The sequence below is a fragment of the Xenopus laevis genome, chromosome 1S (genome assembly GCF_017654675.1).
Source record: "Xenopus laevis strain J_2021 chromosome 1S, Xenopus_laevis_v10.1, whole genome shotgun sequence".
Classification (NCBI taxonomy): domain Eukaryota; kingdom Metazoa; phylum Chordata; class Amphibia; order Anura; family Pipidae; genus Xenopus; species Xenopus laevis.
The window spans coordinates 145,382,262-145,404,401 of NC_054372.1; the positions used below are offsets into that span (position 1 = coordinate 145,382,262).

A 22,140-nucleotide genomic window follows, 5' to 3' on the forward strand; every position below is an offset into this window, starting at 1 on the left:
CAAAGTGTTTTTAATAACTTTATTTTCTTACTTTAAGATATACAAATAAAAGAAAAATCAACTCCATACACAAGACAATAATAAAAACAAAGTATATTAAACATAAAAAAACATACACACCCAACATCGCTTTTAGACACCGCCCACGACGATCCTTTGGGATTAGGTCAGGAAAAACAGACCATAGTTCATCTACCAGCCATGCTTTTTCATTTGAGTTAACATTTAAAGACAAGAAAATGGAAACACACTCAGTGACCTTAGGAAGTCTTGTTAGTGGAAAATGAAGGGGTCTCCCAAAGACTAGAGCTTGTGGTTTAAACTTTAAAATGCCTGCAAGTTACAAGGATGCTCAAATCAGCAGTCTTGTTTTACAAGAAATTGCACTGCTTATCCATTTGGTACCATAGAGCAATATAGAGAACACAATAAATGTCTTCATAAACTCTATGGCACCCAAAACATCAAAGTAGATCCGTGAGAGTAGGACATTACATTATGCATAGTTGGCAGGCATCAATGTTTCAGAGTTTGTCTAACAGAGACTTCTTATTTTACTAGTGTGTGGCCCCTTAAATACCAAAAAAAAACTGGAATATATTCCACTGTCACGGATGTGAATCTGGTAGGGCATTACAAATACTGCATTTACTAAATTATACATTTTTGTGCAGAGATTTGTTTCTGATACTAAAAGGCTAATAGATGGTGGGGGAGCAAACAAACAAGAGCACAGCACCTGGCAGCAGAGCATACAGGAGGGGAGGCAGGCATTAAATCCAGGGCCCCCTTTATTTTTGTAAGTGAAGTTCAGCTACTCTGCAGCCATGCCAGGGACAAGTGCTTCATTGTGCCAATTGCCTATTACAGGCTGCTTAAGGACCCAAGTTACTTCTTTGTATTACATCATAATTGTAATATAATCCAAATAACTGGGCCACTGAACGAAAACATTGAACATTACCAAGATATACTGTATAATTTAGGTAGGTTTACTAGCATACTTTGGGTCAACATTTACACTTAACTTAAGGTGGCCATACACAGGCAGATTTTTTACTTCCAAACGACCGATTCCAGAACACTCCGATAATATCGATAACCTATCGAACGATCGTCTCAACATTATCGTTCGCAAAATTGATCAGCTGAGTTTAAAAATTTTTGCCGTTCAGGGAAAAAATCCCTCTTTGCGCATGTCAGGACTGTAGCACAAGCCAACGAACATATATGGAACAACGAACATATACGGAAGGACCCGAACGTTCTTTGCTGAAAGCTTCATTTGTAACCAAATGAACTATGTAAACAAATAAATTGGTGCTGATTGCAGGAATATCACCCTATCACCTCATCTGTGAAAGAAAGTTTATTATGCCATAGCAAGACATAAATCCATATGTCTGTATGGAGCAGGGAAGGAGAAACTGACTACATACTACAGACAGTGACACAATGCTAGCACCACTCCTCATTTGTTGAACAACGTTTGTCCGTACATGAAGCAAACGATACGATTATATCTGTTCATATAATCGTTCTCCATGTATGGCATATTGTATGGTAAAATAATCGTCAGACGATAGTTTAACGATACGATCGTTCATCGCAGAGTGATAAAAGTATGCCCGTGTATGGCCACCTTTAGTCTTTAGGTTTGTGTTTTGGTTAAACATGTCTGTCCATATGAAGGATACTAGGAAGCAACCAGGCAAAAAACAGAAAGGAATGTCTTGAGCATAAAATTATAACACATCCGCCATTTTAATAGTTCACTTAAAACATTTTGTTGTCAGTTTTATCAGTGTCCGATAATTTTCTATTTTCCAGAAACAGGCAAGTTTTGTTAAATCCTAAAACAGATCCAACTGCTGGGACTCTTTTCATTATGTATATATGAATATAACTGTACAATGTTTGTCATGTTTTATGATTGTATGATCCATAGCGACAATCTTAAATATTCAATTATATTAAAGAATAAAATTGACTCCAAAGTTTGAAGTCATTACACAGGGTAAGATCTTAGGGCTATTCTCTCTCTTTTTTTTTTTTCAATGCATTGAATATGGGCTGACAGACTATCTCGCATTCCCATTGGATCAAACTATGCATCCAACTGAAAATATGATCAGCTGTTTCCCTGTGAGAGGTAGGCCATCAGTCAACCCACAAGTCAGCAGGCCCTAGATCTAGCCTTTTATTCAGTATTGGACTCTATTTGGCCGTTTTAAAAATAGTTTTTTATGTGTAGTATGCAAAAATGAAAAAAGAAAAATAAGAAATTATAAGATTGTAGTATTGCAGAGGGAGGAGACATACATATTTTTAGTTCATCTATGCTTTGTGTTTCCGTACTCTATAACTATATGTTTGTCTATGCTATTTCCAAGTGAAGTTCTTTCATAAACCAGGACTTTGCTGCACACAAACTGCAATGCAGTACTTTAACACCCCAAATTTGGATTTCAAGGGCCACACAGAACATACACAGTATGCGCAAGTCCTACGTAAAGTAACATTTGTTCTCTGTTATTATAGGCACAGGGAGGCAGGGAGGTGCTTGGAAAGGTCTGACAGTGCAATAGCTTATACTGTCATCTGAGGGATATCTACTTAAGCCCTCTGCCAGGGCTAAAGTAGATAGTAAATGTATTTCTAGATCTTGTCTTTTGAACCATTCTGCATAACAGGGATACTTACACCATGCACACTTACACATACAAACCTTTTGATTAACCTTAGCAAGCCCAGTACATAGCAGATTCCAAAAGAGCAAGGCATCTGCAGTACTCAGTTGGTCTCTTCTAGCAAGGGGATTAAAAGGACACTTTTTTTTTTTTTTTTTTTACAATTTTTTGTGATTTTTTTTCCTGTGTATTTTTGGCTACCACTTAATAAATACCATACTGTCTCAGAAATGTTATGTACAACTTAGAAAAGCGATACAAATGCACACTGATGGCAAACAAAATGTTAAAATGTTCAACCCCTTAGTTACCCAAAGCCTTTCAATGCATGCATTGAGATACCTTCTTGACATCAATGGGGTTAACAGCTAATTGACCCCAAAAAACCCCACAGTAAATAATATTTCAAGTATTGAGAAACAAACTTTAAGGGTAAGTCCACACAGGGCGTTTTGGTGAGATTCGGTCGCCTGGCAACTAATCGCCTCGTTTTTGTGGCGACCAATCTCCCCAAACGCCTTACCTGGTCCTGCGCCGGCTAAAATGAAAAAACGCCGTCGCTAATCACACGCGGCAGTTCGTTTTCCAAAGTTGCCTCACGAGTTGCCTCACTTCGGAAAATTAATTGCCACGTGTGATTAGTGCCGGCGTTTTTTTCATTTTAGCCGGCGCAGGAACAGGGAAGGCGTTTGGGGAGAATGGTCGCCGCAAAAACGAGGCAATTAGTCGCCAGGCGACCAAATTGCCCCAAAACGCCCTGTGTGGACTTACCCTAAAGGTTTAACCAGCTGTTCATATTCAGAGCATCCTACATAAGCAAGAACTTGTACAGAGCATTACACTCAATTTGCAATAGTACTGAAGGACTTGTGCCTGTATTTCCAGCACATAATCTTATGTACTGTACTTGTGTAATACTCAATAAAGAGATAACATGACAAAAATCAATCACTGTGTGCATTTTGATTGCTAATCATGCTTATGTATTAGGTAGTGCAAATATTTACACTTTGAACATGAGCAGCTGCTTAAAAAGACCTGTAAACCATGGTTTATGGAGTAATACTTTAAAACATTGAGCCAAGTCTTTCTTATATAACAGCTACACTCAGATGCATATCTAACCTGCCATTCCCAGTGGTTCAGCTTTAGTGTGTTCCCTGGGCCTGTAATCAAGCAGCAACAAACTGCTTCATGTTCTGGAGGAAGGAAAATGTCTAACTGAAATGTACCAGTGATAGTGGACTGAAAACACTGAAACAGTTGATTGAATAAAAATGCCCTGTCTGCTGCCTGTATAGTCACATGTATCTTCCCAATTACTCTATACTGCATTTGTCAAGACCCATTATATGAACATTATTCATTATATGAAATAACTTGAGGACTGGAAGATATCTCTGATGCATGTTGTTGCGGTTCCAGTGTTGCGGCCCGTAGGCACTAAAGAGTCCTTTTGCTATTAAGAAATGCTAGCACACGTCCAATCTGCAGGCTGCAATTAAATTGGTGCACTTAAGGAAAGAGGCAGATAAGCATAATAATAATAAAAAAACAACTGCCATGTGAAGAGGATCAGCGAGAGCCGTGCCACTGCTTGCTGGGAAGACAAGGCAAAGGACATGGTGCAGACAAAACGTATTGTTTTAGCAAAGCATCAATTTACAATTTGACTAACTATACATTATATACATATATAGTTGTATATACAATGGCATATGTACACAGTTAATATTGTATTAAAATTAAAGTGGACTGGGAAATAGCCTTGAGTGATCTTGTGAAGCGCATTAGAGGCTTGGCTCAAAAGCTGATAGGGAATCCAAAGTAATAGCTCAGTAAACAATCTTCAATATAAAATGTTCCTTTTCCATATATTTAGTGATGACTGTTTTCATTGTTTTACAGACCATCTAAAGAAGTGAATAAAGTGCAACTTAAAATTGTGATTTGTTTTTTCTTCTTTTCAAGTGACCATGCAACAGAATAGATCTACACTGAGCTCTTTAATCAGTGTAACCCTTTGTTGTCCATGTGCCCAATGCGACATTAGGTCTCTCAACACATCATAAGTATTAATGCAGCTACTATTAATCACAGGGATAATGCTCAAAGATGGCTTACTGGTTGAACAACTTCCAAAATGCTTAACAAACAGACTGAAGCAGTAATTGTCTGGAATAGGTCCAGTCTCTGAAGCAGTAGTGAGATCTGGGCAGCACAATATTCTTTAGTTAGAGTGGACTTTTTATACATCCAAGAGCATTGTAAGGAGACCTCTGATGGAGTGCTCCTTTATGTATCTTGTATTCCTGTCGGTCAGTATGCATCCATTCCTTGCAGTCTTGCCTGAAAGATGTGGTTGTCTTCACAAGTTCACAAAAATATTGACCCTAACATTCAACGGCTATTAATAGTCCAATGAAAGAGAGAGTGTAAGCCATCATATCAGGCTTGTACAGTCTTGTGCAAACAAAGCCTTAATGTCATTCTTGCTGAGATTATCATTTAAAATTGAAGATCTGACCAACATCCAGATCACATTAACATTGCAAAATCTGCATCACAGAGCGGGAATTACAAAGTACACTGCAAACCAGCTGCATTCCTGTGTCTTGTTTTTCAAGGCTCTTTCTAACATATTAACAGTTTTGTCAGTACTTCTATTGCTCCTGGTCTATTTATACTTCGTCTTTTGTAAAGAACTATAAGGTCTTGACTTCATTTTAAGTGGAAACTTGGTTTCCTAAGGCTTTTTCCTACCACTCACCAGCAGTTCTAATTTTCAAAAGCGGCGGCATGTAAGAGCTGGAGTCCAAGGATTCTGAAATGAGCAGCACTGCATTACAGTTCAGATTGCCAGGTCTTTAGACCGCTGCACTGATTATGGTTGTTCTATGCCAGAGGGAGAGGCAAAGATGAGCATACTGCTATGGTGAGGGTGATAAGGACTAAAGGAACAAGGTGCAATACAGTTGTATAAAGAATAAATATTTTCCTTGGCCTTCTTCGATATCTTGGCAAATGTTCAAAAAATAGAAAAGAAACATAGATGTCTCCTTAATGTCGAAGGTATTTGATAACACTGGCAAATGCATCCAATACCTAGTAGAACTCAGCTGGCGTCAGACTGACAGGTGAGATTGGAGAATGAAGATAGGCTCATGCACAAATACTGCCCTGCAGGCCACACAGTCTTCGTTCAATGCACAGCTTACCTACAAGAAAAGACACTCATTCATTAGTCACAAACATTTAAAAATGTCAGGATCTGCTATTAACATGGTGCAAATGTTGCAGTGTAGTGACATATATCCACCAATCATTTGCAGTTGCATTAGCTGAGTCTGCTATGCTAATTGCGAACTGGTTTCTTTGGATACTGATTGGTTTAATGAATTAATGCACCAGGGCAAAATGTAACCATGTTAGTGAAAAGCGCATCTTAATGTAAACAGAATGATGCACAACTGTTATGAACAAACAGATATAATACAAAAATAGAACTGCAGACAGTGATGGACATTTAATATAACTCCCCCATACGCAGTGATATGTGTACAGGGCTCAGGACAGTGGGAGCAGTATGATTTTTTTTACCTTCCGCTAAATTTTGCCCTCCCCTAGTTGCGTCTAAGGAACCTGCCTACCCCCACAGCATTAAAACCAACAATTTATAAAGACAAGAATACCAATTGTCCTTTTCAACATAAATACCCATGTTGTTTACCATGCAAAATATTGAACCAAATTCAAACATTATTTGCATATTTAAATTTGAGCAAAACTGTCCAGTGCACATATGAAATGAAGAGTTTAGATTCTATTTGGCCAGCATTGATGATTTGTCCACATATTAATACAAGCAAATTGTGTTGGAATTTCAATCTGCTGTGCTGTCCAGTGTTTGACTGTCTTGTGTTATTAATCTGAAATCCCTAACAAATCAAGCATAGTATCTAGGCATTAAAACATTGGGGCTCATTGTTATCACTGATTGGTTGCTACTGCCCAGGTGCAAATATGCGCAGAGTTTATAAACGAGTCCCACTGGTACCGATCTAGAAATGATCTGTTATCTTCACCTTAATCATCTGGCATAAATGCTACAAAGATGAAAATGTCTTACATTTGCTAATGTTCTCGATATCACTCTGATCGGTCATGAAGTTTAGTAATCCATCCATCAGCAGCAAAGCTGTGTGATACCTCTGCACGCAGTCCTCCCGATGATGGAACATCTCATCCAGGGCTGCAGTTTGTACCTACAAGTAGACATATATTAGCCACTCATTGCTCACTCTACTCATAAGAGGTGGTACACACAGTGGCGATCCTAGAGGGGAGCGGGCCCTGGTGCGTGACACGCATCCGGGCCCCGTCCCCCTCCATATGGCCGCATTTGCCGGTCTTTTACAGAGGCGAACGGACTGCCAGGGGGCCCTGAGGGGGTGCGGGCCCTGGCCCGCTCGCACCCCCTGCTCCCCCGGTACTTCTGCCACTGGGTACACAGTCTCAGTACAGTTTATTAACAAATGCATGACAAATTTGAATCTATCTATCTATCTATCTATCTTACTTTTGTACAAACATGATTGTGCCTAAAAGCTAAGTTCCCCATAACTCTCAAAAACAAACACCCAGAAAAGACAAAAACCACCTTACCACCTAGCATGCAGTTTGTGTGTGTGTGTGGGGGGGGGGGGTTACACCCTGGCATCATGACAGATAGGATTACATTAAAGTATAGGGCATAGCTTACTGTGATAAAAATATTTAAAACTTGAGTCCCAGAATAACATTTCTAACTGGTAGCCATGGCTGTAAACCCAGCAACCCAGCATTTTAAATTTAACACTGGAGACTGAATGGCAAATAGCTACAAACATATACAGGAATGGGATCCATTATCCGGCACCAGTTATCCAGAATGCCCCGAATTACGGAATGGTCGTCTACTATAGACTCCATTATAATCAAAAAATCCAGACTTTTAAAATTGATTTCCTTTTTTTTTTTTAAGATAAACTTTCCTTTTACTACTTACCATTTGCACAGCATAGCTAAAGATGAGTTTCTCCGCTGTGATACTGTTTATCCGATCCATAAGCTTTTGTTTGTCAGCAAAGAACCTCTGGAGCCTTCCATTCAGGCAGTGACAGGAAGATACGCTGGATTTGTACAGCTCATTCAGCTTCTTCACCACTATTAGAAAAACAAGGGAAGGATGTCAAACCTTTGGCAACTTACACTATGACAAAATAATATTGTATAAACCCCCAGTAATGAAACTCAGGACTGCCCACAGGCTGGGCCCTATACTACTTAACAGGTGGGAAGTGTTCCCTGCCAACAAAGTACAATGGGGCTCAAATTATTATTATAACTCATAATGCCAATCAACATTTCAATTGCTGTGAGAAAGAATTTACTTGAGGGTTACATAACTGAAATCAATCACTTATACTACCAACCACTGGAAGGCAGTGTAACCTCACATTTGTACAACCTTTACTCTTCTTGACATCTGGCTTTTGTCAAAAACAATGTAAAAAGAAAACATAAATAGAAAAACCCAAACATAAGTAAAAACATTCGGGCTGGGGAATCATTATTAAGCATTATAATCCACCTAAAGGCAGTGGCACACTTGGCAAACAAAAAGCAAGTAATTATGACATAGTAATGGGAAAACCAGATTATTATGGCAGACTTTTTTTCATAAAAATGAAAATATTAATGCTTTCAGGCAAGAATCATACCTATATGGGAACCTTGCAGTGTTACATATCCAATAACACACCTACAACACACAGGGCTCATACCTTGCCGAACAGTGGAGGAGAGGCATAGCTTTCCAGTTCGGATCTGTTCCATGGCTGTCTGTAATCCAGATGACAAAAGCTCAGCAGCCTTCAGATAGAGAACAAGCTGTTCCGCATAACTAAAGGGATTAAAGAAAGGGCTTTTCTAAAATTTGCCACAATTAATATTCTGCAGAAGCTTGCAGAATAGAACGCAATGTTATATGCAAGCAGCTACCGTATATGCTATATTATACTAAATCCTTCCACAGGACCCCCATAAGAAATGTACCTCCACTCCCTACTCAGGAGGCTGATCTGATCGGCCACAACACTTTCTTGCATCTGATATTCAGACATCACTGATGCACCCACATCGGCAGTGGTTCCTTTGAGAGATGCAATCTCCATAACAGAATGGGCAAAGACCAATGTGAAGCGGAGACTGCGCAAGGTGTCTGTGTGCTCCTGCTGCAATAAAAAATTGAGGAACCACCCTAATTACCAACAATTGCACCACTCTCAGGTTACATTTCTAGATTCTTAAAAACATTATTAAGCAGGAAAACAGAATTAAAGAATAATGAAAGGTAGAATCACTGGGGTACCAGGTTTTTAGATATTCCCCCCAGTGATTTTATTCTCTTACCGACTTTGGGTCCCTGGTACCTTTTCACCAAGCATTGTGCTGCCATGTTGTTGTGGAGTCAGGCATCCCCTGTACTTACTGAAGCAGGGCACATACACATTACGGACATTGGTGCTTTACACTAACACAGGGAATGCCTGGACACCAGAATAATATGGCAGATGAAACACTCAGAGGAAGATGTTATGCTGTACTGTATATACTTTTCTATTGTACAATGATTTGGAAAATACTGGTTCTTTATTAATGCCTGTTCATAGTAATAATAATAGTGACTTTTTCTGCTCCAGATGTCACAGGTAATCACCAAACTGCAAATGAACTTCATTATCAGAGCACACTAACAGATTATTCTAACCAGGCTGAAAGCATCAGGCTGTTGCTTATGCTAAATTTTCAGTTTCTGCACAGCGTACAAAAACATCACGTGACTACTCATGCTTAAGATAGGGTACTGTTGCATGGCAGGGGTACCGTTAAAGCAGGCAGAATGCCCCTGCACTACTTCTCAACAATGCCTGATATTAGTCAATGGGTAGACAAAGGTATAAAAATATTAAGGGACATAGTAACAGATGGGGATTTAAAACACTTTGCGACTCAATGGGGACGACCACAGATAGATCTGATGGCATCCAGAAACAACCGAAAGGACCCGGCAACAGCAGGAACAGACGCAATGATGCAGAATTGGAGCTTTAATCTGGGGTATGTGTTTCCACCACTTCCAATGTTACCTCGGGTACTGAAAAAGATCAGGCAATCTCAAATCACAGTAGTGGTAGTAGCCCCATACTGGCCACGAAGGACATGGTTCTCAGAACTGCAAGACATGTTGATAGATCATCCCATACGTCTGTCTCCCAGAGCCGACCTCCTCCGCCAAGGACCCATAGCTAGCCACAACCTGGGCTGTTCCTTTTGACGGTGTGGCTGTTAAAACAGTCATTTGTTGGGACAAGAATTGTCGGAAGATAACCACAACGCTAAAGGCTCGAAAACCAACATCATCCAGAGCCTACCATAGAGTTTGGAAATCATACCGGTATTGGTGTCACGAGACTGGTCTACCATTTCTCGAACTAAACATCCCGAGGATTGTATAATTTCTTCAAAGGGGCATTCATTTGAATCTCAAACTCAGCTCGCTGAAGGTTCAGATATCGGTGTTGTCAGTGTTATTCCAGACAAGATTGGCATTAGATGATTCCATTCGGACATTCATACAGGAAGTGAAGCATATACAACCTCTGCTCGCCTGTCCCAGGATGGGACCTGAGCCTAGTGCTTGAGGCGTTACTGGATCCACCATTTGAACCCATGGGGTCAATTATGGATACAATACTTACCAAAAAAGTGGTATTCCTAGTAGCAATCTCATCAGCCAGAAGAGTATCTGAGTTGAGTGCACTCTCATGTGAACCTCCATTGCTGATCTTCCATAAGGACAAATCGGTACTCCGCACCTTTTCGTCCTTCATACCAGAGGTAGTTTCTCAGTTCCATGTGAATCAAGAAATCGTAGTTCTGTCTTTGTGTCCGGACCCGAGTGTCAAGGTCGCCGGGAGCGCGAAGAGGCGCGTCTGCTCCTGGCGGCGAAGAATCCAAAATGACGGCGCCCAGTTGGCCCACGTGGGCGATGGGACGCCAGCGCCGCAACACAGACGCATGCGTAATCACGCATGCGCAAACATGCCGGCGAAAGGACGCCAATGACGTCACTTTGCCGCCAAATTCGAATATAAAAGTGCTTCCAGGACGCCAGAATGGCGCCCAAGAATAGTATTTGCTGTCTAAGAATCCTGGGTTCCTGTTATTGCCTGATTCCTGCTCCCAACCTTGTTTCCAGTTTCCAGCCTGTTTCCTGCCTTGGTTCTGACCCTCTGCCTGGACTCTTGTTATTTGATCCTGATCTGCCTGCCACTGAACTCTTGCCTGGACTCTGACCATCCGCTTGCTTTACCCTTTGGATACCGCGACCTTGCTCCCTCAAGAGGGCTTCCTCCTTGATCCTGACTACCTCCCTGGAGGGAGCTCCCGGCATCCTGACACCGAGAAATTAAAAAGAGCGACGGCTACACAAACTTGATATAGAGAGAGCACTTCACTGGTACGTCGAGAGATCAAGATCATTTCGACATTCACGCAGCCCTCTGGCCCCTGCAAGGGTCAGGTAGCTTCCAATGCGACAATCGCTAGGTGGATTAGAGAGACGATGAGACAAGCCTACCTGTCCAAGGGAAAAACAGAAAATGTGCGAGCTCACTTAACAAGAGTTGTAGGAGCCTCCTGGGCCTGGCGCAACTCCGCTTCACTAGAACAGATTTGCAAAGCGGCTACCTGATTTACAAGTGTCCTGTCTCCTGGAGGGTGGAGCTTAACCCCTACAGTTACCTGTGTCCCCCCTATAGACTACAGAGAAACAGATTTAACGATGAGTATCAAAATCTTGTTTTTGTCAGAGGATTTATGGTACATGAACGAGAGACTGGCACTCCCCAACATTCAATGTCTGAAAGTATGTTTACTAGGTATTCTGGAAGACTCGAGTCTCTCGTTACACCAGCGGTTATGTTACCTCCAGCTATTGTTCTATGTAAAGAAAGCCATACTGTTGACATGGAAATCCACATCTGCTCCAGCATTCACCCTCTGGAAAAAAACTAATTAATGATGTGTTACCCAAACAAAAACTGGTCTACTTGTCAAGAGGATGGGCAGCTAAGTTCCATGCAATTTGGGATACTTGGCTGAATGCTCAGTCTTTATAAATAGATATGACTCGCAAAAGCCTATTTAGCATTGCTTCTCTGTTTTATTCTTGTCTTCCTTCTCATCTAACCTGTTTTTGTTGTATGTTTAGTCTTTAGTGCATTAGTGCAACCTCTGGTGTATTTTCCAGACAAGGATCTTAGGACATGTCAACAGTCTTGTAATTTGACCTATTTCTTGCTGGCTTCCATATTGCACAACCATTGAAAAATATTGCATTATTTTTTAGGCTTTGCTAGAAGTATTTTACTGTAAACACTCAAATCTAGCATTATAAAGATAATAATTATTAAGCAGTCTAGTCTAACGGTCTAAGATGGCTTTCCTTACCTCCATAAGAGTTTCCTCAGGCAGTTCAGGCACCTCAAACATTACAAGACCCTCAGCATTAGCAGTCCCAGAATCAGGATAGGTGCACCCGAGGCTGGATGGTGATTCAAAGGCTTGTCCTCCTGCTCCAACCAAAAGATGCCTTCCAGTAAAAGAGCCTGCTGAGCTCTGAGAGCTGGAAGATCCCACTGTGGAGGAACACAATGGAGGAAATATATAACTGGAAATATATGGTAGATTATTATAATAATGGTAGAAGCAATAATAAGAAAAGGATAAAAAAAAAGAGGATAAAAAATAAAAAAGGGTTGAGTATAAACGTTTACCAGAGAAAAGCCGGGTTCTTGCATGGGGAGTGGTTGTTCCATCTGGAGGTGAACCAACAGTAAAAATGACAGGAGCTGGGCTAGTAGAACACCCTGCCTGTGCACCACTTGCCAAATTTCCTCCAAAGCCAATTAAGGGAGCTGCAGAGAAGACAGGATCAATTTTCAGTTTCTTACAATGTGAAAAACTAAAATAGAAAAATAGTCTGTTTCTAAGAATTTCATTATTATACAAGAACTAATTGGGTTTAAGCCATTTTACACTAAGATCTGAAGGAGTTGCCGCATAAGGAAGCTAACAAGAATTTAACAACAATAAGCATATTTTGGGATGCAGTGCAGTGTCTTCTAAAATTACTAGAATAAGTTCAGGACATCATCGAGAGAAGCCAGGTCTATGGAACATAGGTTTTTACAATGAAAGATATGAAAGTCAATGCAAGGAAACATAATTGTTGATGAAGGAAGTTATTACTGCTTTAAAACACAGGATAAGAAAAGCACAAGCAACTATAGGGCATTTAGAAGCTAATGGACTACATCTCACAGTAACATCATACGGTCATTGTGGAATACTAGGACCTGTATATCAGCAATATCTAAAGAGCCTCCTTTCTGCCTACCCATGAAACAGAATGAATCCTTGCTTATATTTCAATTCATAACCCACTGTGGCAATGGGAAAGACAATGTTATCCGGCAACCCATTAACCAGAAGGTTCTAAATTATGGAAAAGCCATCTCCCATAATCTCAGTTTTAATCAAATAATTCACATTTTTGTCTGTAATAATATAACAGTACCTTGTACTTGATCCCAACTAAGATATAATTATTCCTTATTGAAGGCAAAACAATCTTATTGGGATTGTTTAATGTTTAAATGATCTGGTCTGGTGATCCAAATTACAGAAAGATCCCTTATCCATAACAGTTCCCGAGCATTCTGAATAACAGGTCCCATACCTGTATCAATTTTTAATAAGGATATTTCTGTAATTTGCATCACCATATATTAAATAATCTAAAAACAAAAACATGCACATTAAATAAACCCAAAACTTTTTGCCACCGATATGAATTCATGAAGCTTAGTAACCATCAAGTACATGGTGCTTTTTATTATTACAGAGAATAAAATAAATAAATAAAAGGAGAATGACACCCCAACTCCTGTTTTTAAATAATTGGCCCCTGTAGATGCCCCCTGCCCTAACAAATCACTTGGTTACAGTAACAGTGCTATGGCTGCATAGTGGTGTAGTGGTGTTGCTGCCATCTTTTCGTCTTTAATTTTTTAAGTCCTGGAAAGGCACTGCTGACCAAGACTATGTACAGTAGAAGCCTTTACAGTCCTGGCTTCTATTGATTATGCTCCTGGTTGACATTCTCTGGAAGCCCAGGACTTTTGCATCCCACCAGCAGCTAAGAGCTGATAGAGAGGTATAGGGAATTGTAGAGCAACATCAGGACTGCAGATAAACCATTATTGACATAAAACAAAGCCGTATAGTTACTACTATAAACCCAATCTCTTTGCTGGAGTTAAGGAACCTTAGTGACTTACCTGCGATTTCCATGGGTTTCTCTGCGTTGAGGCTATCGTTGCTTCCAATCTCAGCCTGAGTCCCAAATGCAGCCTTAAGCAACAGATCTGTCAGTTTTCCAGTACTTAAGGACCTGAAAGAGACAAAGAAGCACATCATTGGATGATGGGCTGCTTTTGAAGCCTTTGTAATTTCTTCACCTGCATATAGTAAATCCCATGTACATCATTTAATTGAAATTGGGTCCTAATTTTTATTCCAACCAGCATGTGTTTGTGGTGGTTTTCATCTTGGTTTTCCAAGAATACACACTCTAAGAATATTCTGGCAGGTTAATAGGTTCTTGATACAATTTACCATCAAATGTATGTAATGGTAACCTTAGGCTGTAAGCTCAACAGGGGCATGAACAGATGTGAATGATGTATTATCTCTGTAAAGTGCTGCAGAATATGTAAGAACTGTATAAATAAAAAATATAAATGTGGAAAATACCGAAGCTTCTTCCTAGTGATGTCACTTGAATTAACTGGGTACCACAGAAAAATCTTCATAGGGCACCCAAAACTTGGGGAAAATGTACTTCTAACATACTGAAACTGTGCAGTAGCAATTGCCTGGTTTCCCCATACAGTATGTAAGGTATATAAAGTTTGTTTATTGAGACACAAGCATCTGATTTCCACATATGTCCACATCTGATTTCCACATATGTTTTCCTGGACTCATCCTAAATAAATAACAGATACTATACCAAGAATACTTGATTCTGCAGGTGACAATTTACCTGCCAAATGGTCCTTTCACTTCTGCTACAGGACGCAGGCCTAAATTGTTTTGCTGGCAGTGAAAATGACCCATGTTCTTTAGATCAGGGAGAGTCTTATTTCTGGTGGGAGGGATCATCACTCCCTGGTGAGTGAGGAGAGCCAGCAGATTTTGAGAGCTAGGACCCCGTGAGAACTCAAATGGCGATATGCTCTGCAGAAAACAATGAGAAAAATTCTAGTTGCAGTCTGGTTCCTTTTTCAAAATGCATATCTTTTAGAGGAGGGATAGGAGGAAAAGTGCCTGTTGTTTCTGCTGCCTGCTGTGTCTGCTGCCTGCTTATTGGTTGTTAAGAAGGAAACTTAAGAACTCATTTCTCAAGTCATAAAAAGCACAGAAATTGCAAAATGAAAACCCTCCAAAAATGAAATATAAGAAAGGAAAAGGGACTAATTTCTGTAGCCATCAAAGAAATGACAAAATAAATTAAATTAAATGAATTAACAGGGAAACAAGTGTCCCAACAGGAAGTTACATTGCCATAAGATCTATATGAATAAATCAAACCATGCAGGTATATTTTGGCCTGAAGCTAGAGCCATATATGAGCATGTGCTAGCAATTCTGTCCAATGGTACTTTACAATGTGGAATACAGTCTGACCTGCACATATAAAATGTTTTGTGGCATTTTATGGTTTTTCAGTGTCTGTCTCTTATATCCCAGATATCTCTCTCATTAAATTATGACAGTGCAGACATTTTTAAAAAGGACATAAGAATGCCTAGCTAAGTACCTTTGTGGGTGAGCCTAATATAGTAGGAAGAGGACTTCTCTGCATGAAGTCAGATAACTTTGGGGAGGATCTAAGAGGACGGGTTGGCTGCAGGCTGTTGATCTGCTGTGGCTGACTGGGCTGGGGCAGAGCATCCTGGGGCATCACAGGATCAGAATACTGTTTCTTGATTTTTTGTCCACAGGATTGCATGTCTGACAAGTTTGGGGCACTGTGGAGTCGAGATCCCATTCCACAGGAGCTCTGTTCAGGTACAGGAATACCTGCTGATAAAGATAAATTCATGAATTTCATAAAGTCCTGTACCAAAATCTCTCTATGTTCAAAAGGCTTGCAGTATATGGAGATAAAAAAATAATAATTATAATTTTAACGTTAAAAACATATCCTCCATGACATAACACAAATAATTTCTCCATAAAACATACACTTATAAAGAACATACCATAGACGGGACTTCTGTTCTGGGTCTCAGTTCCTGCTGGGCTTATAGTGATGCTTTGGCCTGGCTGCTCTGGGATAGCTCCCACTTTAAAACAACACAAATAGATTTAATATGAAGAGGCAATAAAGTATCTGACAATAATAAAAGCAAATAAGAAATAAAACCAAGCTTTCAAGAAAAGTCACATGTACAGCAAATTAATAAATTATACTTTTTTTTACAATGATAGATATCCAGTAATATAAGTGTGCAATGCAACATGTAATAATAAGACCTAAAAGCCAAGAGAAGTTTTCAGGCATGCTACAAATTAAATAATGGGTAAATATGGTAGCATGATTTCCTGAAGCAAGTAGAGTTTTAAAACACAAACATGATTAACATCTTTGTAACTACTTTGACAAATGCTGCAGCTGTATCTTTATTTGCCCTGTCGGACTCAAGCAAGGAACTACCTCTCGCTGTTCTCTTCATCTGGGCCCTTTACATATAGTTCTTACATGTCAGAATTCTGGCTAGTAATGAAATCTTAGCATTTTACCTTGTGGGGAGGGTGTGTTTGGTTTTGCCCCACCAAATGAAAGCCTCCTTGGTGTGGGGGCAGACGTGCTCTCCATGTGGGAAGGAGGTGATGTGCCCACTTTCATGAAACTCACTGGGCTTGTGCTACTAGACTTGTGCACCATGCCAGTTCTAGGAAACAAGAGTAGCAAAGTTATTCTTCAGCAAAAAGAGTTGTTTGTGTTAGACATATTACCATCAGCTTGTATGATTATTGCTGCATAAACTCTGACTTTTAGAGGATTGTGCTACAACAGTTAGACACACACCAAAGAAGACATATTTTGGATTAAACCTCAAACACGTCATCACAATATCACAGTTTCCAAAGCCCTTCAGCTCTTGTAGTTGCGGTAGTCTGCTCTACCTTTATATTTGGGTGCAGTAAACCATTACTTTTAATAGAATGAATTTAATGCAAACAAGCCAAAACTAAGAATAAGGTATTTGATCCAAAAGTCAATCCCTCACCTAGGTGGTGTGAACTGGTTTGGAGATTGCAGATTCTGCTCTATACGTCGGTAATTATGGATCTGTGTTGGAACAGGAATGGGGACTGACTGTCCATATCTACTGCTTGAAGGCTGGGCTAGTCTGCAACAGAAGAAAAAAACACATTATAAAAAAAAAAAGTCACATGACTTGAGGCAGATGGGAAATTGACAATATGTCTAGCCCCATGGCAGATTTCAAAATTGAATATAAAAAAATCTGTTTGCTCTTTTGAGAATTTTTTTTTTGAGATTTCCGTGCAGAATTCTGCTGGAGCAGCACTATTAACTGATTCATTTTGAAAAAATGTTTTTTTCCCATGACAGTATCCATTTAAGAATAGAATCATTTGACAGATTATGTCGGTCCACTACAGAAAACTCTGCTTAACAGTGAAAAGGCCTAACTTTAAAGGAAAGTAAACTTAGCAAAATTCCAGAAGCCGCTCTGAGCAGTCCTCCGTATCCCACAGAACAACTGTAGGGACAAAAAATAGACCCTGCATAGTTTAAGAATAACATGTGTAGGGACCCATAGGGTTAACGTGTCCCTATGACATTAATTCCCTACACTTCCTGATCTCCCTAGTTGCTGGGCAGATGCCCATGTAGCTAGATGTAATTTACATATCCCAATTATTGGCCAGGAGGCGCTGTGACCACAAACTGTCACATTCTGTTATAATGAGTGAGAATTGGTGGATCTTTCTCTTTGGCTGCTGGATGCTGATCCAGCTGGGTGTGCCGAGGGGAGCCTGAGTACAACAAGGCCCAGAAAAGCCATGTGCTCTAGAAGGACCAGTACCTCTAGTGTGAAAGGCGGGGAGCAGGGACCCCGTGAATGAGACTAGTGAGTGGCAATAATCGTTATGGACTCTCTAGGAGAGTAAGGCAGAGAGGGAAGAGAGAAAGAGCAGCTTTGTGCTCCATCAAGGAGGTGTAGCAGGGAGTAGCTTCCCAGGCTGTATAGGTTTAGGTTCTCCTCCCTGACCAGTCCACTGGGTGAGATCCAGACCACGTGTGAGGTATTTCTGCCTGGAGGTATGCTGTACTGCCTTGACTACATCCACAGGAAAATGTACCTGCCTCTACCTCTAAAGCTATCTATGAGTTATGTACCTACATAATTCTGCCTCTACCTATGAGCTCTTTGTGAGCCTGCCAGCTCTGAGTGAGCTGAGTGGTGTGTGTGTGCCTATATATATTCTGCTTCTACCTCTGTCAGCTCTGTGTGAGCGGGTGTGCATATATATTCTGCAAATGCCTCTGTATCCATGTAAGTACAACCCTGTGGACCATTTGTCTCTGACAAAAAAAAGTTCATTCTGTTTGACTGCAAGAACCTCCTGTCGCCCATTATTTTCCTGTTTTATAGCACAGTAGCCTGTGGGAGTTGCAGTTTCACTACACCACACCTTTAATTTTCCATGTAGCGAAGGGCCTAGCCTGAAGTGTTTGAGTCACATGTAACCCATGCTTAAAGCATTGACTGGACATTAACCCTGTTTGGCCTGTATAGCCAAGTTAGCGTTACACATGAATATGAAACTAACTAGACTTTAAACCAAAGCAGCACCACTAAGTTTTCAATACACATAAGTCCAGTAATAATAATTGTCTGTTTAAACTGTTACCATAGGGGTGATGGCATATGGGGAGGTTTATTGCCTGCAGTTAAATCTGTGCTATTGGAGTGAGAAATCTCCCAAAACTGCTTTCAACCGGCAAAATATATGGCAAGTGAGAAAACATTTGCAGAGGTCAAAGATGCCAAAGCGAGGAAACTTCAGGTGACTTTGAAAAATAAAGCATTGCGTGTGTTTTACTTTATTGCTGGTGGGAAAGCATTTTCAGGGAATTTGTTGCCTGTGGTAGCACAGAATTAACCACTGGTGACATATCTCCCCATCTGCTATCATACTAATTGAATTCATGGAGCATAAGCATACAAGATAAGCACAAAGCTACTAGCTTATGTCTCATTTTGCTGGTTTACATAAAATGCTGCTTGTTAGGGTAAATAGTGATGGCACACTGAAGCCCATGGCAAAATGCTACATATTTTCACAGGTAAGATCTGCAAAACAATTTGTGTAGCATTAGTGCAAAAACCACCTATAGTGTAATCTACCTGGAAGGGCCAGGAGAACAGCTATATGCAGGAGTTGGTGATGGTGTTCGAGCGCGACTCTCTAGGCCTGTGGATGTTAGCAGCGATCTGTTAAGTGACAAAATGTTTTAGGGTATTAGAAACAGATATGTTCAAATAGATTAACAAAAAGATCTGTCTACACATATAGAATTTCATTAAAAATAATTAAAGAGAAGTACAGGGGGCAGAGTATCAGCCTTAAAGTGCCAATTATAACCATTGTTTTATAGTTAAATATAAATTAGGCTAATACAATTCTTAGCTAGCGCATAAACATAACACATTCTTAGATATGCTCAAAACTTTCACAGCAGTGTATCTGTGTTTTGTTCTAGAAGTAAATATTTGCACAAAGCTTAGTTGATACACATTGCCAGTTTAGAGTACTTGTACCAATAGGACAGAAGCAGTCTTTCAGATCATAGGGCATACAGGGCAAATATATAAGTAAATTAATCTCACCCGCTGTACATTAATGTATCCTGGATAGGTTTGCTTGTAATGCCATCACAAGCAAGATCACCTAAAAAGATCAGAAAATGCCATGAATCATAAAATCATTGTATTCTTTTAGTTTTCGGTTCTGTGGTTCTCTGTGCTCTTCATGTATTTTATTGCCGTCACAGCTCAGACTGCGCTCAAGCACTTCTGCACAAGCCAAGACCCATGTTGTGTTAAGCTGTTTTCTTGCGATTTCATTAAATTAGAAGTTAAAGATGTATATCCCAAGTACTGAATGGGCAGCCTTTGAATCCCTGATGTATTTGATATAATCACCTCATTATAATCACCCCATTAATCCACTTACATATTCCTTTCTCACTAAAATAATTGGAATTCTTCCAGCGGCTCAGTCAAATTTCTCACCTGGCAACACTGCTCATGGGATTTTTTTTTTGCAGGGAGAATAAAATTGCTTTGTTTTAATTGCCTGGGCAGCACATCAGACTTTAATTATTGTGTTAGGTCTGAGAGAAGTAATTAGCCGCAGCATACCACACAATGATGCAGGGGATAGGGACCTAGAATAACAAAAACATAACAACTGTTCCAGTGTCCTGCATGTTTATGTTGTAGATCTGCACTAATTTACTTGTAAAACTCTTTTAAATTGAGATAGAAAAAGGTTTGACATAGAAGACAGATGATCATTACACATTGTATTTTAATTAAATAAAGTTGGTGCCGGATGCACAAAAGTGTGTGTCTTCAAGAGACAAGCAACCATGGAATGAATAAAAATATTCGAACTGATACACAACTGAATTGATGCAACAAAAACAGGCATATTATTTATACTTTAATATATTCCCCACTACTCTGATGAGTGCAGGGGCAACTCTGAGATTTATATATGGTACGGCTTATACAAACCTGGCATATTCGGAAACTGGGCGGGCACCATTACAAAGTCATCAGTGTCGCATGAAGAATTTTTGCTGCTGCTTTCAGCAGACTCCTTGGAACCTTGAAGAAACCCTGGAGAGTCAGGTATAGGAGACACCAGTTTTTTCCCTTGTATTTGCTGCATTTCTCCCAGGGACTGCTGAACAGTAAGGGGTAAGATGTAAAGGTGAATGATATATGGACAAGTCAGCAGTAAAAGCATTCAATATAAGTACAGAGGCATAATTACATTAATGGGAAACAGGACATTACTAAAATTGAGGCTCTCATAAAACTCAGAGTATAAAGTATAGTAAAAAATGCTACATTTCTTATACAAATACAGGGATGACGGTTATCCAAAATGCTTGGGTTTTTTGGCATAAGGGTTGGCATAAGGGTTCTTTCCATAATGTGGATCTTCAAAGCCTTAAGTCTAAAAAATGTAGTGCATTTAGTAACCTTCAGAGAGACATAAATGTGATAGCCATTACATGATTTCTAATATGTAACATATATATTGGCAATCCATATATTGCCATCCAGGTGCTAATGGAACAGTGTTATGGTTATGATATCAGGAATGAGTTTAGTTTTCCTACATAATTATGATGTTCTTTGACAACTGAATGACATGTGACCTTTTACATGAAGAATAAGATAAGATTAGATGCAGGTTGTGTGTATTGTTGTCTCTATTAAGTATAGGCTTAGCCAGGAGGTGTAAATACTCACAGGGGTTGAAGCCAGATGTGATGTGGAGGAGCTACTACAAGAGCTTCCAGATCCTGAGCTTGGATATGACGGCATTGGCACAGGCACAGCTAGATAAACACAATTCACATTTTAATATACAACAAATAAACAGGATCTTATATTCTTTTTGTGCCTGGGACCATGTCTGACAAAGAGACATGCTGTCCATGCAGTTTACTTTAAATGAATTCAGTTTATCAATAAAATGTCTCTCTCAAATGTGACTTTTGTTTGTTTCTATCAATAGTTGGCAAGGCACTATACTTAGGTACGCTCAGGGCACTGCAAGTAGAAAACTATCCATCACCTGGTACCAAAGAGTATAATGACCAGCACCAAAATATTTGTATCAAAATTGCTACACTGCATATGATGCCCAGTTTCCCAACAAGTGAAATAGCACAGTATCTCTTCATGTTGGACTACACTAACTTATTGGGCATTGGTTGAGCACTGGTTGTAAATCTCAGAATTGCAGCACTTACATTTCTTCATAGAGGAGCCTGCATCTAGAAATTGATGATGGAAAAATTCATCTGAAAGACAGGAACAAAGAGAATTCTAAGTAGGTGTCCTATCAAATTCATGCATGCCACTCACTGGGGACAGTTGCATACTTCCCCCTAGCCCTTTGATATGGGGTACTGTAGGGCGCACAATACAGTCTC

The 22,140-nt window shown here is 39.9% G+C and overlaps 1 protein-coding gene across 5 annotated transcripts in view; it reads right to left on the minus strand.

Annotated features, from left to right (window-relative positions):
- Nucleotides 1-1,745: 1,745 nt before the first annotated feature.
- Nucleotides 1,746-22,140, minus strand: part of ulk1.S (unc-51 like autophagy activating kinase 1 S homeolog) — a 52,699-nt gene continuing 32,304 nt past the window's right edge. Inside the window, exons 11-28 of one of the 5 annotated variants that reach the window (XM_018244169.2) lie at nucleotides 21,958-22,008; nucleotides 21,452-21,540; nucleotides 20,705-20,873; nucleotides 19,793-19,853; nucleotides 19,310-19,396; nucleotides 17,159-17,281; nucleotides 16,668-16,819; nucleotides 16,127-16,210; nucleotides 15,682-15,944; nucleotides 14,905-15,098; nucleotides 14,138-14,250; nucleotides 12,572-12,712; nucleotides 12,246-12,433; nucleotides 8,787-8,965; nucleotides 8,516-8,634; nucleotides 7,738-7,895; nucleotides 6,820-6,955; nucleotides 1,746-5,908 (exon numbers count right to left, since the gene is read on the minus strand). In XM_018244169.2, the coding sequence (XP_018099658.1) occupies nucleotides 5,853-5,908; nucleotides 6,820-6,955; nucleotides 7,738-7,895; nucleotides 8,516-8,634; nucleotides 8,787-8,965; nucleotides 12,246-12,433; nucleotides 12,572-12,712; nucleotides 14,138-14,250; nucleotides 14,905-15,098; nucleotides 15,682-15,944; nucleotides 16,127-16,210; nucleotides 16,668-16,819; nucleotides 17,159-17,281; nucleotides 19,310-19,396; nucleotides 19,793-19,853; nucleotides 20,705-20,873; nucleotides 21,452-21,540; nucleotides 21,958-22,008 (2,363 nt within the window). In that variant the 3' untranslated portion in view covers nucleotides 1,746-5,852. Of the gene's footprint in view, nucleotides 5,909-6,819; nucleotides 6,956-7,737; nucleotides 7,896-8,515; nucleotides 8,635-8,786; nucleotides 8,966-11,087; nucleotides 11,374-12,245; nucleotides 12,434-12,571; nucleotides 12,713-14,137; nucleotides 14,251-14,904; nucleotides 15,099-15,681; nucleotides 15,948-16,126; nucleotides 16,211-16,667; nucleotides 16,820-17,158; nucleotides 17,282-19,309; nucleotides 19,397-19,792; nucleotides 19,854-20,704; nucleotides 20,877-21,451; nucleotides 21,541-21,957; nucleotides 22,009-22,140 lie in introns of those variants that run through there. The other 4 variants (XM_018244167.2, XM_018244168.2, XM_018244166.2 and 1 more) reach the window with 4 other exon arrangements.